Source organism: Sapajus apella, unplaced genomic scaffold (assembly GCF_009761245.1).
Source record: "Sapajus apella isolate SASKATOON/1434 unplaced genomic scaffold, GSC_monkey_1.0 scaffold122, whole genome shotgun sequence".
NCBI lineage: Eukaryota > Metazoa > Chordata > Mammalia > Primates > Cebidae > Sapajus > Sapajus apella.
In genome coordinates this window covers 288883-316093 of record NW_022437062.1, presented here as the reverse complement: position 1 = coordinate 316093, position 27211 = coordinate 288883, and the positions used below count along the sequence as shown (strand labels likewise).

The window sequence follows — 27211 nt, the reverse complement described above, 5'->3', positions numbered from 1 at the left end:
TGAGGCTTTGTTCAGGGGTGAACTCAGCATTTCTCAAGAACCTACTGTGTGCATATCCCGGGCTTAGTGAAGTGAAGTCCTAGGCGGGCTCTGGCACCACTACGTGCCCAAGACACAGCTCCTTCCCGCACCTAACAGGGACTTCCCATCTCTCTCTGTGACCTCAGCCCGCCGTGCCACCCACCCCACTGACCCCGCGAGCGTGCTCGGGCTTGGGAAGGCACGTCTGTGCGGGGTGAGAGACCGAGCCACAGCATTCGGTGACTAGGGGGAAACCAGGTAAGTGTCTACACTTGGTTCTCCTGTAGCTTGGGGACGCGAGGGAGGGAGTCCAGCCGCGCCTGTCAAGCTGCCCGCCCCTTTCTCCCTCCCCCGGAGAGCTCTGATGTTCCCCGCGGTGGTGGAAGAGGGTGTGTGGGTGTCAAGGACTCACAGACCAGGCTCTGCTGTCAGCTGGAAATGGATGAGGGCTCCACACTCTGCTTCTGAAGAGGGTGAATGAGGAGCTGGGGTTGGGGGCGGTAGGTGAAGGGCAGAAAGAGGAAAAAGAGATGCGGGTGAGGGGTTACCGAGCCAGGACCGACCTTGCTGGAAAGGAAAGGAGACGTGGCAGGCAGGGAAGTCGGAAAGATGAGGCAAGGGCGGGAGGGGCTTCTCAGCAGTCCGGGCCCTTTCGCAGGAGTCTGGGGCCCTTTCTGCAGGAAAGGGGGGCTGTTCTCGCTTGATTTTCGGCTGGTCTTCCCGAAGCTTTGCCCTGGGGGCAGCAGCCTTCGGCGAGGGTGGGGTGTCCCTCGGCCCGCAGTTTTCTCCAGCGCATGCCGAAGAGGATATAGGGGAAAGGGGATGTGGAGGGGTGACGGCCAGGGCGGGGGGAGATAAGATTTTCCCGGGGGGGGCTAGCAGCTGGGGGATTGGGGTCGAGTCACCGTGGGATACTGGCTCAGGTTCTGAAGACGAAGAGAAAAATCCAAGAAGCCGGCAAAGAAAATCACCCCTTGCCACCACCCTTGGCACCGCACCCCTCCCCCCAGGCCCCACCACTCCCCGCACCGCCTCCCCCGGCCGCCTCGTGCTGCCCCCTGCGTTGGGACGACCGACCCACGGTTCTGATTGGTCGGAGACCGGGAGGGGGAGCCGAGGGCCGGATTGGCTGGCGGAGCCAGCGCAGGGCGGGGCGGCTGATTGGCGGAGCTGGCCGAGGGGCGCGCTGCTGATTGGCTGGAGACGAGGAAGCAGGAAGGAGGGCGGCGGAGGCTCCGCTCTCGGGGAGTTTGTGGGGGAACCGCGAGCGGCGTAGCGGATCCCGGAGCCCGGCCCCCGCCGCCCGCTCGTCCGGCTGCCTGCCCCGCCCGTCCGGCCCCCGCCGTCCGCCCGCCCGGGCCAGGCGCGCCCGCCCCCCCCGACGGCCCCGCCCGGCCGCGGTCCCCGCTCCGCCCGCCCGGCCCCGGCCCCCAGGAGGAGGCGCTGACGCAGCAGCGTGGAGCCCGGGAATTGAGCGCCCCCGGGGGGTTCCAGCCGCCGGATTCCAGCCCGGCCGGGGCCTGCGGGCGCCCAGAGCCGCGCCGTCCGCGCCGCCCGTTCTGGTGAGTCAGGGGCCAGGGTCGAAGAGGGGGAAGGGGCGAACTGGAGGGAGGGAGGGAGCGAGCGAGGTAGGCAGAGGAGCGAAGGGGGAGAGGACCGGCCGCCCGTCAGCGCGCCCCGCCGAGCGCGCCGCGCCACCGCCCCCGCCAGCTCGGGAAGGGACGGACGGACGGACGGACGACGCGAAGCAGGTGCGGCCGCCAGCCCGCTCGCGCCGCCACCCTCCCCTGGGTCCGGCACTACGGTCCCGCCATCGGGGAACGCGGCGCGCCTCGAGGTGACAGCCCCCGGGGGCCGCCCGCCTTGCAGGCCGGGGGCGGGGTGGGTGGTGGCCGCAGGGTGGCAGCTCGGCCGAGCGGCGGCGGCGCGGGCGTCCCAGGCTGCGGAGGGCGGGAGGACGCCGGTCTTTCCTCGCCACCGCGGAGCCGGCTTGCCTCCGAGTGCGCGGGCGGCAAGGCCCCCGCCGCGCCCCCTCCCCCATCGCGGTCCCCGAGGCAAGGGGCCGCGGCCGGGGGCGGCGCCGCGGGATCGCCCGCTCAGGGTGGGGGGCGCCCTCCCGCGCTAGGAGCTGACCGGTTGTTGCTGGATGGGGGCTGGGGATGAGGGCCGCGGCGGGCCGGGGGCGGCGGGGTGGGGGGGGCTAGTGTAGACCCGACTCGATCGGGCTGAGAGGAAGGGAGGCGCCGAGGACGGAAGGGGACCGGTTCGAAAAGCGAGTGTGGGCCGCGGGAGGCCCGGCGGGGACCTTGCGGGGCGGCGGCCGAGTCCGGGGCGGGGGGAATCGAAGTTGTCAGACCGCCTCCAAGTGACAGCGGGACCCCGTGCTCGCGGCCCGGCCTGGTCTTGCCCTCCTGGCTCCGCCACCTCTCCTCTGGGGCTGGGGGCCGGGTCAGGTCGGGCCCGAGGGGCTCGCTCGGCGGTGAAGCGCCGGACAAAGGCGGCGCCGGAGCGGGCGCAGGTGGTGGCGTCGGGGAGGGGAGCGGGTCCGAGGCACCCACTCAGAGGGGCGGGCGACGGGGCCGGACTCTGCCCCGGGGACTGCGGGGGCCGGGGCGCCCGCCGGGAGGAGCTGCGGCACTAGCTCGCTGCTCTAGTAGCTCGCTGCTGGCCTCGCGGCTCTGGGAAGTGGGGTCGACTCGTCCGGGGCCGAGAGGCAGGGGTGGGGGTGTGTGCTCATGGTGTGACCTGGCCGGTGGTGACTGGGTTGCTACTCACCGAGGGGACAGACCGGGTGAGCAGCTCTAGAGCCTGTCAAGAATGAGGGGTTTTCAGCAGGCAGAGTCTGCTTACAGGCAGAGGTCTAACCCCACCTGGGACATCTCTTCATTGTCCATTGTCGACAGTGTTAGAAGTGCAGAAGACTAGTTGGATTAGGAGAAGAGACATCCCCTCAGTGGGCTCCTGCCAGCCCTCCACAGCTGCCTCCAGCACTTTTCCTTAGGCACTAAGGAACCCACCTAGAGAGCTGAGTCTGTAAATCCAGGCAGGAATTTAATGATGAAATAAAAAGGTTTTAGTCCTTTTACTTTGTGCCACCGGAGACTTTTCTCCCCAGTCTCTTTACCTCGCTATCTTCCACAAAAAAGGAAAGAAAGGGCCCAGATGGACCACGTGTCTTAGAGGGTTACCACTGTCCTTAGCCAGCTTGGAGGATGCTTAGGAACCACTGGCTTAAGGTGTCAGTGCCTCCAAATCCACCAGTGACCAGCTGTGAGCTGGATATTGTTTACCCGCTTATAAAACCTCATTCAGAGTTCCCATACCCCACCCCCCGTGTGAACCCCACACCCAAAGGAAGAGTTGGGATCATAAGGACAGGGAAACTCCAGCTGTTTTAGAATGTGGATTTTCCTGAGAATCTGAGTTCGAGTCTCACCTCGGGTAGGGCTGGTTAGAAGCTGCTCTCAACTGTGGTTAGATGTAATCCTACCTGGGAAAGCTGCTTGTTTGCTTTGTCATAGGGATAGCATGGGCATGGGAATTTACTCATGATCACTCCCCATGGACCTCCTTAGAATGATCCAGACCCCAGCCTGGATGGAGCTGAGGCTTGTGGGAAAGGGAGGTATTACCTCACTTAGGAGGCTAAAGTTTGTTCTGAGATAATTTGATTGCATGTCTAAAATCCAGAGGATGATGATGAATCTCAAGGCCTTTGTAGGTTCTGTGAGCCCACACAGTATGTGATTTCTTTTGGTGGCAGTCAGAAGGGGGTGATCTGGTCTGGCCACTGGAATATGAAGGGGAGTTGCCCAAATAGCATTTCCCACTTTTGTAGGGCTCTTACCTTGCAGGAGGCTCACGCCAGTAAGATTTGGTGTGAAGGAGGGTTTGCTTTAGAGAGTTTAGCTAGTGATTAAGTTCTTTTTGATATCTCCCTCTCTTTCTTCATTTCTGTTGCCCTGCTGTCGCCTTGTCAGGCCTGTGTTGTTGTTACAGCCTCCCTGTCCCTCCTGCTTCCTTTGGCCCTTCTGATGCTGTCTGTATGCAGCTACCAGATCTTTTTTCCAAAAATACCCCTTCCCTGTGTCACTCTCCTTCCCACAAACTTGCAATGGCTCCCTTTTCCTTGTAGTCTGACCCTAGACAGTGTCCCCACTACCCCACTAGCTCTTCCCTAGCCATATGATGCACATTTTTTCCCTGGATCTTCACTCCTGCCACTCCCCTTCCTTTACTCCCACTTGAATCCCACTTGTCCTTAGTCTTGTTGCTCAGGCCACTTCAGGCCAACATAGTCATCTGCGTCTGAGCTCATGACAATGGATTTTCTAACATGGTACCTTTTGAGTGGTTTTATAGGTTGGAAATTTCTTAAGGACAGGAACAGTATGAGTGTTAAACCTGTGAGAGCGAGAGAGAGAGAGAGAGAGAGAGAGAGACAGAGTGTGTGTGTGTGTGTGTGTGTGTGTGTGTGTGTATGTGAATATTCTGGTTTTGCTTGTACAGTGCTGTGCACATCATTTTTGTTGAATGAATAAATGTGGTTGGTTGCCGAGTTAGGCAGGAACAAGGGGGAGACCTTCCTTTCAGCTTCTCCAGAAATGCTCATATTAGAGTCCTCGGAGGTTTCCAGTTCTTTCTGTCAAAGGCATATGGATAGGGCGTGTTTGAGGTGCTCTAAATGGGAAATTTAGCTGCTGTTGCTGATAGTTCTGGTGAAGATCCTGTGAATTGCTTATGTGATACCATATAGACTTTGGAAAAGAGCTGTAATCCTGTTTTCCTCCTAACTCACTGGACCATTCTTTCTGCCCGGCTTTGCTGCTCTTATGCAGTTTTCCTTGTTGTCCATGCTAAATGAATCCATATGTTTTATCTCTTCTTAAACCGGGTGCAAATGAGGGAGAAAACATGATTCTGAGCACAGAAATGAAAAATACTCCCGGGTCTGGCCCATAGATGGGACTTTTGGGGCTGGTTTGGAAGAGGTGTTTATGGGGGCATCGCCAACACAAGAGGCACAATCAGTCTCACATTGGACCTATCATAAAGGAGAGCTACAATCCCAGCTCTCTCAGGGTCCTGTTTTTGTTCACCATCAACCCTGGACCGTGGGGGAAACGGAAAAGAGAACTGATGACTGGTTAGAGGCTAAATAGTGAAAAAATATATTCTGCACCCATCTCTTTTCCCCCAAACCTCCCTTTTGTGCCCCAGTTTGATGATTAATGGACCAGCATTTCCCTTCTTCGCGGGAAGGCCACCCCTCACAGTTGCCATGGCAATGCAGACCGCTCCCCCATCAATTAAAAAAATATCCCTACTACTTCCCTCCTCCTTCTACTGTAGCAGGAGAAAAGCTACCTCAGAATGCATGTCCTGGGCTCTCTTCTCAGCTCCTCAGCTGTGTTTGCTATGTGTCCTAGAACACAGTCCTTCCTCTCTTTCTTGGGATTGCCCGAGTTTCTTTGCTCTGAGCAAATTGTGCCCCTCCTGGAGATAGCAGCCCTGGAACACTTATATCAAGAAACAGAAAATTTATGTTTATTTATTCATCTCCAGTGAAAATTAAAAAGCAGAGAGCAGTCTCCTCTATCTTTTCTTTTTGGATTAAAAAAAATCCCTTTCACGCCTTCTCTGGTTAGAGGTACAAGTTGGGGAGCATTTGACATCCAGAAAGGAAGTTTTAGTAAACCTGGAAGGAATTCAGTCTCCTAGCATACATACTTCAAATTGGAGTTCTATGGGGAATTTTCAAAATTATTTTCATTCCTCCCCACCTCTCTGTTCTAGCATCCAGGAGGACTTGTGTGTTTTCATTTTATCTGTTCTTATTCCTCTTGGCCTTGCTCCGGCAACATCTGGCCTCAGCACCCTGTCGCAAGGTGAGTCATTAAAGAGAAAAAAAAAACCTTAAGGAAAAAAGTCTCTGGAGTTGAGAAGTAGCCTGTGTTGAACTAAGGCTGCCAGGCAAAGCTGCCGAGTTTATGGAGCATTATACGAACAGACCCGACATTAAAGGGCCTCCTTTTTATGAATGGGTTGTGAAGAATGTAAATAAAGCAGCATCTCTCAATGGGGAAGCATTTTACATAAGCGGTACTACCCTGGCCCAAGTATTTATGGGAATTTGCTAGCACAGTCTGGAAAGGCTTACTTCCTTTGTGAACTTGCCATTGTGCTGGGGACTTTGGAGGGACAGGGAGAGTGTGCTTCGGTTCTGAGGGCAGCCCCAGAACTCCCACTCTGCAGGTTTCCTAGCCTTGACTTGATGGGCCAGCTCATGGCTGGAAGTGCCTGTTAACCCTGAATGATGGAAAATACCATGTGTAGTCAAGAGCTTATGATGATTAGAGGTGAGCCTCCTGATCCTGGTGTCCAGAGATTCTGTAACTGCTGACCCCTCAGGCTGCTTAGACCTCCGCAGGACAGAGGACAGGGAGGTCTTGGATGATCAGATCTTGCCCGGTTTTATGGGAGGCACCTAACTGGTGTAAAATAGGCTGGTTTGAATTTCAGCTTCTTTATGTTCTCCTGCCCACCTCCTGGTACTGCCACTAATGAGCAGTAAAATGGCTAAAAGGGAGGAGGAGGAAGAGCAGCAGCAGCAGTGAGGCTCCAGATGGTCTGCTCAAGGCCAGGCAGCCTGACAAGCACCTTCACTTCCACTGAGCACCGGCCCAGCCCTGGAGTTCCAACAGGGTGTTGGTGTCCTGCCCCAGGTGACTTGGTAAGCAGGCCCCTGGGTACAGTCACATCCAGGATTTGTGTTGTGTCCGTGTGGTTGGGAGTAGGGTCATCAGATTTCTTTTTTTCCCAGTGGGAAACACCTGCAAGGATGGTTATTTGCCTGACTCAGTGTCCCCCACATACAAAAAAATCACATTGTCTTTAAGATTCTCTGCGGGCCCAATCCACCTCAGCCTCCCTGATTTGAATTGGGAGCTTACTTCCAAGCAATAAGACCAAGTTAGCTGAATGAAAAAACCAAGTAACTTTTCTTAGTCAATATTTTCAATGTCAGACAGGAACTTGGGTCTCAATATTTTTTCTTGCATGTATTCCTTTTCCAGTGGGTTTGGGGAAGAGAGGTGCTTTGACCCCTTGTCCTTGGGTAAGGAGAATGGGACCTGTTTTTCTGCCTTTCTCTTGACCCCAGGGATCTCACCTGGAGTGGTACTGATGACGCCTACTTTTGTTCCATCTCCAATGCTTTTTGGGGACTCCTAGCCTCCATCGGTGCAGCTTTGTCAGCTTCCTGCATGCGCTGGAGAAGGGTAGCCTGCAGACCCTTCTCAACTCTAGTTAACCTGTCCACGGTGTTTGGGAATAATTGTTAATTCACGTTCTCATGTGGCCAGGTGGTTTAGAGTTGAATTATTGGTTTTTAGAGGACCTTTGTAGAAGTAGTGGGAAAGCCATTATTAGGATGCCACCTGATGCCAGGAGATCCTGACAAGCATGCCAGAAGGAGGGGTGAAGTCATATTTCCACCATAGTCAGGGCCAGCAGGGCTTTCTTCAGTAGTGAGGGGTGTCTCCTGCTTTGTGCCTGGAGAGGCTTCCACATTGGATAGAATGTAAAAAAGAATTATAAAAATGATTGAATAACTGAGAGATGATCTTCAGAGAAATTGAAAGGACTTGAATTTATTTGGCCCAGAGAGAGGTAGACAAGGGGCAGTTAATATGTCTTTGCATGTTAAGATGACAGTTTAGGCCGGGTGTGGTGGCTCATGCCTGTAATCCAAGCACTTTGGAGGCCAAGGCGGGCTGATCACCTGAGGTCGGGAGTTCAAGACCAGCCTGACCAACATGGTGAAACCCCATCTTTAAAATAAAAAAAAAGATGACAGTTTAGAACATGATGACCAGTTTTTAGTCTTCATTGCAGCCTGGGCTGGAGGAAGGGAATTTCACCTGAGACGAGATATGGATAGATGCATGGGGGAGGTTTACCTTTTTCTGGATTTACTATAAAATCAGGACAACATATTTTTGAAACTCTCCCACTCATTTATTTATTTTGCCCAGACTTCTTAGAATTTCACCTTTTTCTAGGATATAAAATACGTTTCTTTCAGCCGGGCATAGTGGCTCAAGCCTGTAATCTTAGCACTTTGGAAGGCCAAGGCGGGCGGCTTATGAGGTCAGGAGTTCGAGACCAGTATGGTGAAACCCCAACTCTATCAAAAATACAAAAATTAGCTGGGCGTGGTGGCAGGCGCCTGTAGTCTCAGCTGCTCAGGAGGCTGAGGCAGGAGAATTGAACCCAGGAGGCAGAGGTTGCAGTGAGCTGAGATCATGCCACTGCACACCAGCCTGAGTGACAGAGCGAGACTGTCTCAAAAAAAAAAGTTTGTTTCAAAAAACTTTTTAAAAATTATAATTGTGTTCTAGCCCATAGGTGCCGTTTAATTGGAGTACATCTTCAATTCCTTTGTGGTGGAAAAACTAATAATGTGTGGTAACGCCAATAATTAAAGCACAGAAAAATAAAACTGAATGTGCAAGTCCAATAATTAAAGCACAGGAAAATAAAACTGAACATGCAAGTGATCTTGCATCTTGGTCTGTGATCCAGCAGCTGTCCTGTGAGGCCCTAAGTAGAGGCAATGTGTTGCAGTGCAGGAAGTGTGGGCCTTAGTGTGGACACTGGGATGACTTGCCTCTATCCTCAGTCCCAGGAGGATTATGGCAATTTCTTTCTTTCTTTTTTTTTTTAAGGGCCAGTTCTGTCACCCAGGCTGGAGTTCAGTAACACCATCATGGTTCACTATAGGCTCCACCGACTAGGCTCCCACCTCAGCCTCCTCAGTAGCTGGGACTACCAGCACACACCACAATGCCTAACTAATTTTTTATTTTTGTGGAGACAGAGTCTCACTGTATTGCCCAGGCTGGTCTCTTAACTCCTGGCCTTCCAAAGCACTGGAATTAGAGGTTACAGGTGTGAGCCACCACTCCCAACCAACATCTCCTTTGAACTCTTAAAGTACCTGTTTTCTTCCTCATTAGGATGAAATGGTAACAACTAGCTCATAAGCCTGTTGGGAAGATAATTGAGATGGTGAATATAGTGTGCTTAGGACCTTGCCAGGGCATAGTGAGTGCTTAATAAACACTGGCCATCCTTTTACAGTAGACACTTCTGTAGTGAATCAGAGATTTCTGATCCTGCACACTTAGGGCATCTGGGGACTAATAAGGCTAACTCTAGTTCTTTGCTGCTGATTTCACCTATCTTTGACTTTATTTGTCTTGATGCAAGTGTCTGTAGTACTACATTCACTTGCTTAATGATTTAGGGCCAGCCAATGGAATGCTTTCCTGAGGGCAGGCTGGGAGAGAACAAAGGATGAGGCCAGGCATGGTGGCTCCCGTAATCTCAGCACTTCGGGAGGCTGAAATGGGAGGATCACTTGAGGCTAGGACTTTGAGACCAGCCTTAGCAATATAGTGAGACCTTGTCTCTACAAAAATAAAAATAGATTTAAAAATTAGCCAGGCATGGTGTGGGAGGCTGAGGCAGGAGGATTGTTTGAGCCCAGGAATTCGAGGCTACAGTGAGCTGTAATTGTGCCGCTGCACTACAGCCTGGGTGACAGAGCAAGACCCTGTCTCAAAAAAAAAAAAAAAAGAAAGAAAAAAAGGATGATAATGAAGGAGGGTTGTGCCATGAAAATACAAGAGATTTTCTGTTGTAACCCTGTTGCGCGGTGTATTAAATTGAAGATGCACAATGGACTCCTGGGGATGGAGGAGAATTTGGAGTTCTAAGTCTAGGGTAAAGATGTTATACAAGGTGGGGCAGGGGGACAGCGAGATCTCCATTCATTTTATTAAGCTCTTATTAAGTCATGTGGGTGGGATTTATGGGTAAGGAAGATAGAGCCTGCCTGTCTCCATAGAGCTGGCATCCTATTGGGGGTGGCACTAGCCACTTAACTAGTTAGGTGAGTGATATTTGGGTAGGGTGCCCATAACTCTGATAGAATCTGCCCTGCGATTCTGCTCCTGCTAGTGGAGTATGAGGGAGTCCTGGTCTTGGATCTTGTTCCTCACTGCTGGTTCATTCAGGAGGTTAGAGCTCTATCTTGGCCTGGCTGGCCAGTTTCTGTTCAGGACTGGAGCCTAGCATCTGTAGTCTTGGCAAGCCATTTTAGAAATCTGAGTTGTTGGTCCATGGAATGTCCTGGTGGTTGAACCAACATGTATTCTTTGCCATTCCTGGGTAGCTGCTTGGAGAAGGCTGGTGAGCTGTTCATGTTTTTTGAAGAATGGTGCATCAGGAGCACAAGGTTTCCCTCTGGTTCTGCTGAGGCCTGTTGCTGAGCTTTGGGGTGCCCTTCCCCTGTTTTATTTCTCCTACTTTGTAAGCTGCTCAGAGCAAATGGGTCCTGCTGCAGGTGTAGGTTTGCCTCTGGCTGATCCTGGGCAGTGTGGCATCTGGATGGGAGGGACTGAGGGAGCCCTAGTCCAGAGTTAAGGGGTGCCCCTCAGCTCCTGCCTGGAGTCATCCTACATGGAGCCAATAGGGGTGAGTCTGGGAAAAGTTGCATTTGTTTCCTGCGTTAAGACTTTAGCTTTTGGCCTGGGCGGAGTGGCTCACGCTTGTAATCCTAACACTTTGGCAGGCCGAGGCAGGCAGATCACTTGAGGCCAGGAGTTTGAGACAAGCCTGGCCAACATGGTGAAACCCTGTTCTACTAAAAGTACAAAAATTAGCCAGGCATGGTGGTGGACACCTGTAATTCCAGCTACTCAGGAGGCTGAGGCAGGAGAATCGCTTGACCCCAGGAAGCGGAGGTTGCAGTGAGTCAAGATTGTGCCATTGCACTCCAACCTGGACAACAAGAGCAAAAACTCCGTCAAAAAAAACAAAGAAGACTTTAGCTTTTGTTTGTCACCCCTTCCTGCATCCAAACGTTTATGAAATGAATTTCTCAGAGTGCTGCCCACTCCCTACTGGGCTTTTGTACACGTGACATAAAGTAGGCCCTCAATATGTGCCTAAATAAAGACCTGGCTCGGTGTACCCTCTGAGAAGCTGCCTTGAGGGGGGACCCCTCAGCCAAGCTCTGAGCACTCCATTAATAGCCCTTGTCACACTGTCTTGATCTAAACCCCAGCCTGTGCTCCAATTTCTTAGTCTTTTGCATTTTTTTCAGCACTTAGTCTGGTACTTGTAGGAGAAAAGGAAAATAAATGAGCTTGTATTGAGCACCTACTGTATTCCAGGAACTCGGCTAGGCACTTTAACTTAATCCTCACAACAACCTTGCTGTGTAGACAAGGAAACCAAGGCTCAGAGTTCAAGCCGTTGACTAAGCCCACGTAGGATTAACAGTGGCATGAAGTGGCTTCCAGCCCCGCGTGGGTCTCCCCTCTGCTGTGTGGGAATGTGCGGCAGGGTGGGGGGTGAGCAAATGTTAGCTGAATGGGCAAAGGTCACAAGAGGCGCTGTGTGCCTGAGAATGAGCAGCAGGCTTAGCTGGGCTAGCACCTGTGAATGCAGGTTTACCTTGTGCACACAGGAGTTGTGTACCGGGAAGAAGCTGGGGGAAGGCACGTTGCCTAAAGTAGGGACATGTGCCTTTTAAGACAGCCTCTAAAGACTAATTTTGTACTGCATGTGATTACCTTCTAATTTGTCAGGTTAAAGTTCATAAGGCAGAACACTGGTATGACTAAAATATAATGTTCTCTCCCCACTGTCCTCATTCAGGGATCTGTGTGTTGTATAGCAACTTCTAGATCTGAAGGGTATACTCTTGTTTCTCTTGACCTCAGCCCCTGCCACCAGACCCGAGGGCAGTCTAAAAGCAAGCCTGTGTCCAGGTGGATCAGGCCACTTCCTTTCAGCTGTGCTCTGTGCTTGTTGCCTAGATGTTTTTAGGCTCCCAGTCTGGTTGCAGAATGAATTGAGTTCCTGCAGTAAGTGAGGCTGAATGGGCACTGAGGAGGCAGGACTGGTGGCTGAGGGCCCTGCCCTCTCTTTGAGGACAGTGCTCCCTGCAGGAGCTTTGTGCTGTGGAGCTGAGAATTCTGCTCTGCATGGGTGCCTGCACTGAAGCCTCATTCAGGTGGCACTAAACAGGCAGGATGCACACCCTCTGACCCCACCTCGTGGGTCTAGCCGTGCCCTTAGCGTCTGAGGAACTTGCCTTTCATTGTAGAGTTGAGTGTTTCTCAGAGGCACAGAGCTGTTGTTCAGGGTGGTCTGTTGGGATAGTTTTTGCTTCTGCCCTCTTGCTGAATTGTAAACTGAGCCCCCTACAGTTCACCCCACGCTGGGGCCTGCAAGGGAAAAGGGGGAATGTCATCATTATTTTTCCTTGGGATAGGCACTTGGGTGTTTTTGGTGGAATAGTGGCAGAGCAAAGTTCAGGTGCAGGCTGGGTTTTCAGATTTCTCACTGGGATAGATGGAAGCTGCCCCAGACTCCTGCTGTGGGGAATGGCCAGCCAGGGCCAGCTGCCCTCCTGTCATGTTGGAAGGATGGGGGAGATTGGCCTGCCTGCCTGCCTCTGCTTACCACCACTCTTAAGGAAGGCTCTTTTTGGTAGATCCATCTTAGATGAGGCATCTGAAGTTTTTGGAAAAGTTAAATACATTGCTCACGAGGGGTAGACCATTTAAATCCAGGTCTGACTAACTCAATGCTTTGGTTCTTTCTGCCTTACCAGCTCTTTAAGAGATGCAGTAGATACAAGCTGTGTCTTTACCTGGCTTTACCATAAGAATTTCAGCAGCTTTATCTGTTTCACCATAAAGTAACAACTACTAAATTTAAGTGAAAAGGATCCTGGTTTTGTGCTCTTGCCACATTTCTTTGATAGAAGATTCAGGAAACTCAGTGCTCATGACAAGTGTTTTAACCTTGGAAAGCTTATTCCAAGAGAGAATGCAGAGGAGGACAATGCTTAACTCAGTTGCCATTGTGGTTTTAGCTGTAATTGGAAGAAGTTGGCTTAGGGCAGGGTCCTTCCAAGCCCTCACCCAGGTGACCTGGTCTGCCCTTAACCTAAGACCCCCCTGAATCCTTCCCTCTCATTAAAAATAAATTGAGCTGAGTATAGTGGCTCATGCCTGTAATCCCAGAACTGTGGAAGGCAGTTTGAGACCAGCCTGGACAACATAATGAGGCCCTCCGCCGCCCTGCCCCCTCCCCAAACCGGTCTTCTACAAAATTAGCTGGGCATGGTGGCGTGCACCTGAAGTCTCAGTTACACAGGGGGCTAAGGTGGAAGGATCACTTGAGTCCGGGAGTTTGAGGCTACCATGAGCCATGATTGTGCCACTGCACTCCAGCTTGAGCAAACAGAGACCCTGTCTCAAACAACAACAAAAAAGAAAGAGAGAGAGAGAGAGGAGAGAGAAAGAGAGAAAGATAGAAAGAAAGAAACAAAAGAAAAGAAAGAAAAACTAAAGAGCAAAAGTTAAAGTGTAGTTCTGAAACCCTCAGGATGGTGTGCGGGGTGCAACCCAGAGCTGGGTATGGAGAAAGCAGCAACCGCAACCGAGGGCCACTTCCTGCCCCGGATAACCTCTGCTTGTGGGAGTGATCTGGGCTGTGACCTGCCCTTCCAGGTTCCCACCCTTGTTTCCCCAAAGCAGTGCCAGGAGCCCATGCTCCTCTGGGCCTCTGACTCTCCTTTGCTTGAACCTTCAACCCAGCACGAAGCACATTGGTTGTGTTCTGCTCATGCTGGTGGGGTTGGTGCATGGTGCCGCCGCAGCTCAAGGGCCCGAGCAGGGCGTCTGTCTGTCCCTTTCTGCCTCTGTGGAGATGACTACTCCCAGACCCTACCGTGACACTTTAGCTGGGCCTGACCTCCCCCTCAGTTTTGAGATCCTGATGCCCCTGTGGTGAAGGTGGACTGTTTACTCTGAGTACACGTCTGAGGATTTGGGATTCAGCCTGTGGTTCTCTGGGTCTTTGGCCTGGATGCCTACCAGCCAGCCACTGTCCTTCATGCCAGCTATATCAGAGCTGGGAACAGTCAGACTGATTTTCTCCAGTGAGAACTTTCTTGATACCTTTTAGTGTCAGGAAAGTGCCTTGGGGAATCCTTCCTAGAGACCTTCCCAAGGGGGCATAGACCACCCATGTCTGGGAGGACAAAGCTTCCTGGAGAGGAGAGGTTAGTGCTAAGAGAACGAGGCGCACCTTGTCCCTTAGCAGTGTTGAAAGTTTCTGGGTGAGCTAGTGTATAAGTGGGAGGGGCAGCAGGAGGATTGGCAGGGTTAGGAGGTGGGAATCAAGCCTACTACTTTGCTGGGATCCTCTCTCCCCAACCAGCCCAGCAGCTGGGCCATCCTTTGTGGGTTGAAGGGGCCCTGGCAGGCTTATAGCCCCTCCACCCAGCCCCACCCCAGGGAATAAACTGCAGCTGAGCTTCTTGCTTCTTACTGTGGCTTCAAAGCATGACTCACACATGCTATCCCCAGATTGAAGTGCAGTGAGAGGCAGGCAGCAGAGACCCCAGCCTCTCCTTAGGATGCTGAGTAGCTGAATGACTTTGCACCACATGAAAGCTAGGAGTTGTTTTGCAATGTGCTTTTGATGGCCTTGGGTGTTTTTAGCAAGTGACAGGGGATTTGGCACATTTTAGGGAGGCTAGCAGGAGGCTGTTCTGCTTGATTTGGAAATGTGACTCGCACCCTGTGATTCAGAGGCTTCCCAGGATCGTCAGCACCCTACCTCCCAGGGGAGCAGTGGGTGCCCCTGAGGGACTGGAAAGCTGAATGGGAGGTTAAACAGCAAGATAGTCCACAAGGAACAGATTCTCAAATGGGCTCAGACACCTGAAAGTGGAAGCAGTGTAGTCAAGGCACTAACTCCTTTCCCTCGTCTCTCTGCTTGGGACCTGTGTGTTGAGAGGGAGATACTGAGTGGGGACAAGTATCCTGGGATCAGAGGACCATCTGCCCATGCAGCCAGTCTCCCGGCAAGCTGGAGGTCGGGGTGGCCAGTCATCCTCCTGCTGAGACCGCTTCCACTAGCCAGGCCTGACAGCACCTCCCTGTGCTATCTTTCCCAACTGCCACTTTCTTGCTCTGTACTTTGTGTCCTGTTGTCAAAGACCACAACCCCAAGTGATCTCCACCTTGGCCCCCAGCCGTTCTCAGGCCCAGCCCCTCTGGTAACTTGGGGCCTGTTGAGGGGCTTTGGCCCCTGCTCAGATGCATTGTCTATTCACTCATCCTCCATCTCCAGGCCCTTTGGGAGTGGAGGAGGGCTGGACCTGGGCTTCCTAGGAAATACTGATGTGCTTCTGCTGCTTCAGGTTGCTTGTTCCTCCACTTTTGGCACCAGGGTGCCTGTGGGTTATAAGCTTTGGGATGCTTTTGAGAGTAAAGGAAGCATTGCCAATAAGCCTGCTGAGCAGACAGGTACGGATGGTCACCCTGATTAGAAGCAGGAAAGAGACTTACCGAGCCTAGCAGATGCCTGGGATTTTTAAGGAGCCCTCCTTCTGTGCTTCAGGAATGAATGAATTTGCCTTCTGTGACTCCGTCTTGCCTGGGGCCCGGTCTCTGAGCAGTGGCAAGTCCCTGCACGTGGCCAGAGCAAAGCCTGGCACACTGCCTCTCCTTTCCAGTTTTCCATGTCCTTTCTCAGGGTTGAGGGTTGCCCACACCACCCTCAGCCTGGTTTTCTGAGCACTCTTTCCCAATTAATGCAGCATGTCTCTGGAGAGGAGGTGTCCAGTGACCCCACCCACTGGCCCACGGCCATGGGAGCTAAACAGGGAAGGGTTCAGGAATCCCTGGGAATCCTCAGGCTTGGGAACTTAGAGGGTTAAATCCTGGCCCAGCAGGGACTGCTCTCAGCTCCTCTGTAGAGTGAGTATGAACAACAATAGTAGTGGGGAAATTAAACTGAAAAGCCTGGACCTGCTGGGTGGGCAGGGGATGCAGGGGTGCCTGGTGAGGGGCAGAGCTTGTCTGGCACCTTACTTGCCAGCCCCTGTGGTTTGGGTTGAGTGGTAGGAAGTGAACAGCTCTGTAGTCTCTGACCACCACCCCTTGCAGTTCTTCATTGCCTTGGCTTTGCCAGCTTCCAGTGCATAGCCAGCGCTGGCCTCTTTCACGCAAAATGGAGGCCCAGGTTGCCACAGGTATATGTTGGAGTGTTTTGCCAAGCAAAGTTAGGGGATGATGCCTGATTGTAGACATTTTCTGTCCAGGGCTCTGGGCTTCCTGAGCCTCTTCTCCACCTCCGTGCATCCTGCCCCTGCCTACAAAGAGGGAAAACTGAGCACAGCGAACAAGGCACCCATTTGTCTCCTGTGTTAGTGCTTCTCTTTGATACTTTCTTTTCCCAACTCTCTGTGGCTGGCAGGGATTTAAGGCCATATCTCAGGTCTAGTGCACAGTCCCTGGGTTTTCCCTAGCCCCAGGAATATGTTGATCCCGGCCTTACCGTTACCCTTGGCCTAGGTACTGGCACTCTTTGGGCTGCTCTTGCCTGGAATTTCAACTGAAGTGGGTCTGGCTTCTAGGGCTGGCTGAGACCTCTCCACTATGAGCCCTTCAAAGCCAGGCCTTCATCCTTAATAGAGCTTTTCCAGCAAGACCCAGGTTGTGGCAGTCATGCTTTATGTGCCAGGTGAGAAGTCCTTGGAGACTGAACTTTGCCTTCTCAATGGCCCAGCAGGCGTGTTCCGCATCTCAACTCTTCCCTGTCTGTCTTCTTATCCTCCTATGGCCAATCTCAGGAGCCCTGTGTTTGGGGAGGGGGTTGTTAATGCCTTGGTTATACTTTTGAAAGAACAGATGGAGTCCTACCACCCAAGCCCCCGTCCTGCTGTATCTTCAGAGCCTCCCCCTATCCTGTGATGAGTATCTAGTGAGAGAAGGACAGGGGGAGAGAACAGAGAGCTTTGCCACCAGCTCCCCATATCCCCTGTCTCTGGGGTCTGCATTGCTCCCTAGGCTCTTCAGGGCCTTAGTTCAGAGATACCTTAGGCTAAAAGGAAAGAGGAGGAACGAGTCCTTGCACAGATGCTGGTGGCTTGATTACACTGCACCTTCACACTCTGGAAAGGGAGTCCCGGGAAAATCCATACTGGAGACAGGGTAGGGGTAGGCCAGAGTCATGTACCTGAGGCTGGGCAGGCTGCAATGGGAGAGAAGGCAGGCAGGGGCAGGTCAGAAACGGCTCCTCTCATTGCCCACCTTCTATCCTGCAGGTTGGAAGTACTCCATGACACACACTCGGAGAAAGTCCCTTCCCATGCTGAGTTCGGGCCCCACTGGCCGCCGAGAGCCCCTGCAGATGGAAGATAGCAACATGGAGCAGGGGGCTGAGGGTGGGGAGCCAGGCATGCCCGAGACCCCAGAGCACCTCACAGGGCGCCGCAAGAACTACCCACTTCGGAAGCGCCCACTGGTTCCTGAGAAGCCCAAGGCCTGCAAAGTGCTGCTGACTCGCCTGGAGAATGTGGCCGGTCCCCGGAGTGCAGATGAGGCTGATGAGCTGCCTCCTGACCTGCCCAAGCCCCCCAGCCCGGCCCCATCCAGTGAGGAACCTGGCCTTGCCCAGCCCCGCAAGCGGCGCCTGGCCTCCCTCAATGCTGAAGCCCTCAATAACCTGCTGCTGGAGCGAGAGGACACCAGCAGCCTGGCAGGCACCCGCCGCAGTCGAGTGGGGGATCCCCACCGCAGCCGTGACCGTGATCGTGCAACTGGGGGCTGGTCCTCCTCCAAGAAGCGGCCCCGGCTGGGGGAACTTGGAGGAGGAAGTCGGGACCTGTCCCCAGAGCCAGCACCAGATGAAGGTGCCCGCCGAGATGGAGACCCAGCTCCCAAGAGACTGGCTAGCTTGAACGCAGCTGCCTTCCTAAAGCTGAGCCAGGAGCGGGAGCTACCCCTGCGGCTGCCTCGTGCCCATGCAGAAGCAGATGGGCGCTCCACTGAGCCTCCAGCACCCAAGGCCCTGAGGGCAAAGTGGCCCAAGGTTAATGGCAAGAACTATCCCAAGGCTTGGCAGGGGGCCGGCTCTGGGGAGGTTGCAGGCCCACCCGGCTGGCAAGGCTGCCCTGATGAGCCATGGCCTTCTGCCACTCCTCTTGGGTCATCCGTCCAGCCATCTCAGCCCCTGAGCAAGGCTCTGGAGAGTCCTTTGGGGCTGCGTCCTCACCTGCCCCTGCTGATGGGTGGACAGGCGGCCCTGAAGCCGGAGCCTGGGCGCCCAGGCGAAGAGTCACCTGCCCCTAAGCAGGAACTGCATCAGCCCTCTTTTCCCACACCTCAGCTGTCCCCGCTGCCAATGCCTGGCAACCCCGCCGACTACAATGGCCTGTGTGTTGGGCCTGAGCTCACTGCGCTGGGCAGCTTCTACCTGTACTGTGGCCAAGAAGGGCTGCAATGTGGGGGCTACTCACCCTGCCCCATGCTCCCTGAGGGCAAGCTGTCCCCAGTGGCTGCATCTCATGAGGGGCTCCTCTTAGCCCCAAGCTCAGTGCCCTCAGGCACCCCTTTCCAGCACCCTTCCTGGGGCTCCTCTCGCTATTGCTCTAGCGAGGACACTGGAGTGAATGGCTACAGCATCTGCGGAGTGTTGCCCCTGTCTGTCACCCGTGCTGGCACTACCTGTGGCGGCTGCCCATACAAAATGCCTTTTGCAGCAGGTGAGCCTTCCTGGGGCTAGGATGTACTGGGGAGTCTCTAAGACATGGCATCCCAGGAGGTTGGGCTGTTGATCTGAGCAGGGGTCTCCCTTGGGGTCTGGTTGCTAACTGGAAGGTAGGGGACTTTGAGAATTGAGAACTCGTGTAGTCTGTGCCCCAGGCTGTGGAGCATTCCCAATAACGGGGCCCTACATTTAGCTCTTGACAGCCTTGCCATGCCCAGGCTGCCTATGGAGATTCTTGGCCTGGCAGTTAGGTAGCATTGCAATGGTACAGGGCACAGGAAGGGGAAGGTCTCACTTCCCTCCTCATTGGGGTACCCATTCTTAGACTGAATAGCAGGTTAGAAATTAGAATTGGGACTTTTACCAAATTGTTCTCACAGCCCTTCTGCCCTTCTTGAGGAAAGCTAGAATGCCTTACTTTCTCGAAACCAGTACCTGCTACATGCTGGCCAAGTTCAGTGTTCATGGGAAGGGTGGTAGGTACCAGGCTTAGTAAGTGGTACCTACTGCACAGGGCAGCTTTGCCTTGGTTATACAGGCCTTGAAAGAGAAGTGCCAGACTGAGCATCACTTTGCTGGGGATGGATAGAGAGTGCACACCCTGTGAACAGACAAGCATAGTTCCTGACATGGATGGAATGCGATCAGGGCCCACAGCTTTGGTGTCTGCTTGCCTGACAAGACCCAGACACCTGAGAGGCCCATGCTCTGGCTGTTGAGAGACTCCCAGAATCATTTATCTTCCCTAAACTGGCAGAGGTATCCTCACCTGCCTCTCCACAATCCCTGCCTGCCTCCTGGGTGGAAATGAGGTGACGAGAGCCATGCAGGCCAGCAGGTCTGCCCTGCTGCTGGGGAGGTGAGGGCTGTACCTTCCAGAGATCTCCCTCCCCCCACATCCTTTTTGTAGGGGTCTATAAAACAACTTTATAGACCAGTTGGCCCTGGCCAGACTAGTTATTTCAGGTTGTGGCTTGAGTTAAAGCTCTTATGATATCAGAACAGGCTGCCGCTTGGGGTTTTCCTTCTTTTTTTTTTTTTTTTTTTGTGCCATTCCCCAAGTCTAGATCCCCTTTCTCTAATAATAAGGACACCAGTAAACACCATATACCAGGCACTGTTCTGAGTGCTTTACATATGGGATGTTCCTTGGCATGTAATTGAGCACAGACCCCAGAGCAGGACTGCCTGGAGTGAAATGTTCTCCCCACTTCCCTAGCCATGTGACTATGGGACAAGTCAGTAACTGCTCTCTGTCTCAGTTTTCTTAACTATAAAATAGGGATAATGATACCTACCTCACAGGGTTTTTGTGAGGATGAAATGAATTAATGTGTTCATAAGAAAATCAGCAAGTTAACAAATAATATGTGATATTCGTAACTACTATTTATGTCACTTTGAGGGGTAAAGTGACTTGCCTGAGGTCATATGGCTAGTAAGTGGCAGGACCCAGGCTGTCTGATTCCAGAACCCCTATTCCCAAGCATTATGAAAGCCTTATAAAGTTAATATATCAGGCCAGGCACAGTGGCTCATGCCTGTAATCCTAGCACTTTGCGGGGCCGAGGTGGGCAGATTGCCTGAGCTCAGCAGGTTGAGACCAGCCTGTCTAACATGGTGAAACCCTATCTCTACTAAAAATACAAAAAAGATAGCTGGACGTGGTGGTGGTTGCCTGTAATCCCAGCTACTCGGGAGGCGGAGGCAGGAGAAACACTTGAACCCAGGAGGCAGAGGTTGCAGTGAGCCAAGATCTTACATGCCACTGCACTTCAGCCTGGGCAATAGAGCAAGAATCTGTCTCAAAACAAAAAAAGTTAACATTGGAGTTAAAAAGGATGTTCCCACCACCTCTCTTTCAGACTAAAAGAGGAGATGCCAATCTCCAAGATCAGGAAATGCCCCTGTCCCCTTAGAGAGTCACTCTTGACAATCCACCATAAAGGCTTCTGATCCCATTGGCCGTCTCGGTGGCCTTTGGTTGCACACTTAGAATTAAGACAGGACGAGGCGGGCGGATCAAGAGATCGAGACCATCCTGGTCAACATAGTGAAACCCCGTCTCTACTAAAAAATACAAAAAATTAGCTGGGCATGGTGGCTCGTGCCTGTAATCCAGGCAAAAAAAAAAAAAAAAAGAATTAAGACAGGAGCAGCCTCTGCAATTAGACAAGTGATGGGGGTCACTGCTTGTCCTGTCCTGACCCACTCTCTCCCTTTCCTAGAAGGCTGCAGATCCCTGGGCCAGCTGGAATTTCCTCTCCCGGAAGCTGGCCACCCAGCCTCACCCGCCCACCCCCTCCTGGGATGCCCCGTACCCAGTGTGCCACCTGCAGCAGAGCCCGTCCCCCATCTTCAGACACCCACCTCGGAGCCTCAGACAGTAGCCCGTGCGTGCCCTCAGAGCGCCAAACCTCCCAGCGGTTCTAAGTCAGGTCTGCGCACGGGCTCTGGCTGCAGGCACACTGCAAGGAGCAAGGCTGCCCGCAGGCCCAGCCACCCCAAGCAACCACGTGTCCAGCGCCCACGCCCTCGCCGCCGTCGTCGCCGCCGCACTAATGGCTGGGTACCTGTCGGGGCTGCCTGTGAGAAGGCTGTGTATGTCTTGGTGAGTGCCAACTTTTAGCTGATGATGGGGGGCGGAGGCAGTGGGGACACAGAACCTGCAGTGAGGTAGGTGCTAAGAGCACCTGGTTCTAGCTACTCTGAGAGGTGATAAGGGACTCCAGTTTACTTGTACTCCAGGAACCACTCATGCTGGCCTACCCTGCCTGCTTCCCCAGCCCCCTACTGATCCTGTACCAGACACCCCAGGGAGGTCAGGTGACACACAGTCATAGCTGGTAGCTGCCATCTCTGTGTCTTCCTGAGTGTCTTTCCCCTCCCTGCTCACTCTATCCCTTACACCCTGAGTTGTAAAAGGGAGGACTTTCAATGGAGAACTTTTCTGGGTAAGTCCATAAGGAGAAGTTGGAATGGGCAGAGAAAATCAGTGATACAGAGAACATCTGGGATGATGAAAAGAGGCCAAGTGCAGTGGCTCACATCTGTAATCCCAGCACTTTGGGTGGCGGAGGTAGTAAGATCACATAAGGCCAGGAGTTCAAGACCAGCCTGGGCAATATAGGCTTCATCTCTTCAAAGTAAGAACAATACCTGGGTGTGTTGTGCACTAGTAGTCTCAGCTCCTCGGGAGGCTGAGGTGGGAGGATTGCTTAGGTCCAGGAGTTTAAGGCTGCAGTGAGCTGACTGTATCACTGTACTCCAGTCTGGGTGACAGAGTGACCCTGGCTTTTAAAAGTAATTAATTAAAAAACAAAAAGAATGTCAACTAAAATTTATTGAGACTGGGCAAGGTGGCTCATGCCTATAATCCCAGAGCTTTCGGAGGCTGAGGCTGGAGGATTGTTTGAGCTCAGGATTTCAAGACCAACCTGGGCTACATAGCAAGATCCTATCTCTACAGAATATTTTTTAAAATTAGCCAGGCATGCATCTGTAGTCCCAACTACTTGAGAGGAGGCTGAGGCAGGAGAATCGCTTGAGTCTAGGAGGTTGAGGCTGCAGTGAACTATGATTGTACCACTGCATTCCAGCCTGGGTGACAGCAAGACCCTGTCTCTAAAAATAAATAAATCAGCCAACAAATAAATAAAATTTATTGAGTACTTCTTAGATGCCAGAACTGAGCTCAGCACTTTGTAAGTATTATTCCCTTTATGCTCTACCGCTGCTCTATGTGGTATATATTCCATGTTCCTGTACTTATCCCCATTTTACAGATGCGGAAGCTGAAGCTTAGCAGTAGATTAAATAATTTGTCTAAGACTGTGCCCCTTCTAACAGTGATTTAAGGGTTCAGACTGAGATCGTTCCATTAGGAAGCATGAGCACTTACCCAGCGTTGGGGGGCTTGGAGTGAGAGTTAGCTGTCAAGGGTATGGTGGTCAGAGCTCAGTCGCAGAAGCTTCAGGCCACTTAACCACCCCTGTCAACCCTGTTCCCATTTCCAGTCCTTTTTCCAACCATGAGATTTCCCCAGCGCCATCCAAACATGCTTAGTGGTGTGACTACCTTGAGGAAATCGTATAGAGAGTAGGTCATTCCCTCCCTCTGTCCTTACTCTGAGTGTGGTCCTCAAGCCTCTATGTGTCATTGGTTTGTTGCCTAGGATGAGCCGGAACCAGCCATCCGAAAGAGCTACCAGGCGGTAGAGCGGCATGGGGAGACAATCCGAGTCCGGGACACCGTCCTCCTCAAGTCAGGCCCACGGAAGACCTCCACGCCTTATGTGGCCAAGATCTCTGCCCTCTGGGAGAACCCAGAGTCAGGTACCTCTCCCTCTGGTTGGGGACCCAAGGGGCAGCTGCCTTTAGCAGGACCGTAGGCCCCAGATTGGCCCCTGCCTAGAGTTTGACCTGGCATGAGTCTCCCCGTGTTCCTGGCACAGAGTCTGCCTTCCACTCAGCTGGGGTCTGTCTGCTGTGACGGCTGTGGGTGACCTTGTGGCTTGGGTTGGATCAGCTCATTAACCTTTCCAGCCAGCAGAGCCTGGGCACCTGTCTCCCCACCTCACCTGTCAGTGCTTTCTCCCCCTTCTCCCTCCATGCCTAACAGCATTCCAGGCCTCTGAATGCTTGGCCTGGGGCAGGGTACATGGGTTGCCGGAGCCTATAGGATTGGGCCAGGCATTGAGGCTGGATGAGCCTCTAGGGCAGCCAGCCAGCCTGTCTGCCTGTCTTAAGTAACACAAATTGCCAGTTCAAGCCATAACCACTCTGTTGTCCCCCCAGGAGAGCTGATGATGAGCCTCCTGTGGTATTACAGACCTGAGCACTTACAGGGAGGCCGCAGTCCCAGCATGCACGAGGTGAGCTGCCTGGCACATGGGTCAGGGAGGGCAGGAGAGACAGAGGGAAAGGTTATGGCACTAAGACATGGTAGGGGGAGGGCAGCCATGGGCTGTAGTCAAATCCCTGCGCATGTCACCTTGGACTCCAGAGAACCTTGGAAAGGGCCCAGGGTTTATTCTCTTTTCCCAACACTGTCCCACTTCATGTTTCAAAGGGGATAATAACCTTTGTCTTAAAAAGGTGGCATAAAGGGAACCTTTAAGAGTAGCAAGTGCCAGTGGGAGCAAGTGGTTGTGTCCTCCTGGCAACAGGAAAGGCGAGGTGGAGCTGCATACCTGGTCCCTTTTGGTATTGTCTGTAGTGTGGGAGGCCGAGGGAGAAAAGACTCCTCCTAACACCCCACAGGCTCTCCACCAAGCTGTGTGCTAAAAGAGGTGACTGCCATCTGTGTGCGCCCTGGGCTCACCTTTTATTTCACTTTCCCTTGCAGGGACTTTTCATCTAACTGGGAAGATGAAGAACTTTCCCCTCTCTACTAGGCAGGGCTGGGGGTTGGGAGGTCAGTAACAGCGACGGGAGCAGGTACCTGGCTATTGTGGAGAAGGAGGGGACCTAGGAGGGACTTAGGAGGAATGCCTGGCAATAGGTGAGGCATACTTAGGCTGAATTTCCAGGGAAGCTCCCTGGCTTGCTGGAGTCATCTCAGGTCAACATGCCCCAGCAGAGGGGTTAATACCTGCCTTGCTTCCTGGAATGAGGTGCTTTCCAGCCCTGGTAACAACCTCCACCTGTCTCCCTTTGAGCCGTTGCAGAATGAAGTCTTTGCATCGAGGCATCAGGACCAGAACAGTGTGGCCTGCATTGAAGAGAAGTGTTACGTGCTGACTTTTGCTGAGTACTGCAGGTGAGTGGTTCCCTGTACCCTCTGCCTGGCCTCTTCCCTCGGGCTCCTCCCCAGGCATATTTGGGGGCTGCCTGGAATTCACCAAGAGGATCTCATTCCGCTCTCTGCCTCATTTTACTCACTGAGCCTAATCTCCCAGAACTTACATCCTTATTGCCTGCCTCTACCATCTGATTTTTTTAGAAGGAAGAAGAAAAATTTGTTGCCTCACTGAGGTAGAATGGTTGGAGCAGAGTTCATTACTGCGCTTGGAAAAAAATCTAGGAGAATTGGCAGGCAAATGGAGGGAGGCCCTGGCAGATGTGGTTCTTCAGTGACAGAGAAGATACCCTGGTGGTTGGCAGAGCAGACATCACCCCTGGGATGAGTAAAGACAGCACCACCCCTGGGGAGCTAGGATAGCCCAGCTCTCTGGGTAGGGTAGGGAAGGAATTGGTCTTCCTGCAAAGGTGGCTGGAGTAAAGACAGTGAATGGTATCTCTCTGCAGGTTCTGTGCCATGGCCAAGCGCCGAGGCGAAGGCCTCCCCAGCCGAAAGACAGCACTGGTGCCCCCCTCTGCAGACTACTCCACCCCACCCCACCGCACAGTGCCGGAGGACACGGACCCTGAGCTGGTGTTCCTTTGCCGCCATGTCTATGATTTCCGCCATGGCCGCATCCTTAAGAATCCCCAGTAGCCTCCTCATGCCCACGCTGGGGCTACCCATGGGCAAGTGGGGCTCAGGGTAGGGGGCACTGCTTGAAGCACAGCACTTGGTTAGGGGGCCATAGAGGCCTAAGTTTGCTGGCCTGTGGTTTTCTTGGGTGGGGGGAGGGCAGGGGCCCCTGTGGGTTCTGGGCCCCATGGGAGGGAACTGGGGAGGCCAGGGTATAAGAAAAGCATCAGAGCTCTCAGCTTGCCCCAAGGTACCTTCTGTGGTTCCCCTGGGTGGCGATTTCCGAAGAAGTAGTCTTCTCTGAGGCTGGGCCAAGCCTGAGGGACATGGGGCCCTAGGAGGGTGGGCATGGGAAGGAGGGGCAAGGTCCTCCAGGAACCGGATCCTACAGGTCCTTCTGTAGCTTCTCCCAGGCCCTCAAAGGGGGAGTGGGAGCCAGCTTTACCTCACCCACTGTGACCCACCGCTTCCCCTTCAGCCTGGGACCAGGTTTTTCTAGAACCCAGCACAGCTCTGAGCTTGTTCCTTTGAGGCAGAGAGAGCCAGAGTCTGGCTTCCAGAGCATTGACTTCCTCTTCCTGGACTTGAGGCCTTTCTCTGGCTTTCCTCCTTTGCCCTGCAGTAGCCACTGGTGCTGGGACAAGTTGACCCACCCCTCACAGTTATGGGTGTGGCCCACTTGTGGGAGTCTCTAGCTCCCAGAGAGGGTCACCCAGCAGGTCTGGCTTCCCAGAAAGTTAACTGATCAATGTGGGGTTTATCATGTCTGGGAGGGAAGATGGGTGCTGGGAGAGGGTTGGGGGCAGGGGGCAAGGAAAATTGCTACCTGATTTGTTGAAGATTTTTCCTCTTGCCTTACACTTGGAGGTTCCAGAAAACCTCTTGCAGAACTTCACACATGACTCTTTAAGCCACACCTACCTGAAATCAAACCAAAGGAGTGCTGTGGCTCCCCTTGCCCTGTCACCCTTACCCTAGTCTTTTGTAGATTGCACTAATTTACATCCCAGCGAGAATCAACACTGTATCAGTCCACAGACCTGCTGAGCTGCAGCCACTTGCTCTAGGAGCTAAGGACCTGCATTTTCACTCTGTTTCTGTTGCCCAGAGACCCTGTTCTCACCTGATGCTGCTCCCCAGAGTAGACTTAAGAGACTCAGTCCCCTGTTGTCCTTGCGGAGACTAGGCCTTGGCCTTGACCCTGAGACTCTGTGAGGGGGCTGGAGCAGCCTGGTTATTTCCTATTTGTACCAAAGAGGAACATGGTGGGAGAGGGAGTGGAGTGCAGTGTGGCTTGGGCCTGGCACTGGGAACCTGCTAGCTGAGCACTTCCGCAAGGGCATACTCCCAGGGGCAGGGGCCGAGAACTGCAGCCCTGGGTCTTCCCGTAGGGAGGAGGGGCACACGAACGAACCCAGCAGGCTGAGGAGGCAGCACTGGGTGAGGACAGTTGGACAGGGGCTGCAGAGGAAGATAGAAGTGAATCCCGAGGGCTCCCCCAACATACCCTGTCCTGTCCTTTTAGTAGATGAGTTGCTCCTGTTGGTCACTGGGTTTGGGTGAGGCCTGGAGGCTTCAGAGGTGAATTTATGCTTGGGAAGCCTGACCCCAAACCTGAAGGGAAGAGACTTGGGTCTCCTTGTATTGAATAAGCTGTTTGGTGGAAGGTGTCAGTCTGGAAGGATGGGGCAGTAAGAGAGGTTGGCAGAGTGGCAGTGGGGGCTGTGCAGAGCCAGCCTTGGAGCCTGCTCATTCTGGGCCCTTGCTGCCAAGGAGCCCAGACTCACCTAGCAGGAAAGGAGATCAAGGCCCTCCTCCCAGGAGGTAGGGTCTCCTGCCCAGAACCTAAATGCTTTTGAAATCTCTTAGATGTGGAAATATTTTTTCGAACCTGAAAATGCAGCTGGTAGAATTTCAATGGAAGCATAATCCATGTAAAATATATTTTAGTTGATATTTTGTAAAATGCACTTTTTGTGTGTGTCGATCCTGGTTTCCCAGATCTGTATTTCAGTGTTTACAAGGGAGAAAGGACCTTTCCTCACTTCCCTTTTGACAGAGATTAGAAGTACTTCTTTAAGAAAAAAATAAATTTGAGAAATTGTATTGATTTAGAAAAGGATCA

General features: G+C 53.0%; 1 protein-coding gene across 7 annotated transcripts; it reads left to right on the top strand.

Annotated features, from left to right (window-relative positions):
• Positions 1–8: 8 nt before the first annotated feature.
• BAHD1 (bromo adjacent homology domain containing 1) lies at positions 9–27211 on the top strand. 7 transcript variants are annotated; one of them, XM_032261142.1, is made up of 7 exons: positions 9–279; positions 17225–18664; positions 20901–21280; positions 22844–23003; positions 23466–23542; positions 24329–24429; positions 24918–27211. In XM_032261142.1, exons 2-7 carry the CDS (start codon positions 17239–17241, stop codon positions 25105–25107), a joined length of 2334 nt encoding a protein of 777 aa, XP_032117033.1. In that variant the 5' UTR covers positions 9–279; positions 17225–17238; the 3' UTR covers positions 25108–27211. The 7 variants fall into 7 exon arrangements, with proteins under 7 accessions (XP_032117033.1, XP_032117031.1, XP_032117028.1 ...); XM_032261140.1 differs by having other exon boundaries at positions 13–279; positions 20898–21280; XM_032261137.1 differs by lacking the exon at positions 9–279 and adding an exon at positions 348–494.

Bases quoted from the DNA above. Each gene is read 5' to 3' on its own strand.
- BAHD1 (XM_032261136.1), top strand. From the start codon at position 386: ATGTTCCCCGCGGTGGTGGAAGAGGGTGTGTGGGTGTCAAGGACTCAC. The intron at 495-17,224 runs GTGAATGAGGAG...TCTATCCTGCAG, and splicing joins ACACTCTGCTTCTGAAGAGG to GTTGGAAGTACTCCATGACA. The intron at 21,281-22,843 runs GTGAGTGCCAAC...TTTGTTGCCTAG, and splicing joins AGAAGGCTGTGTATGTCTTG to GATGAGCCGGAACCAGCCAT.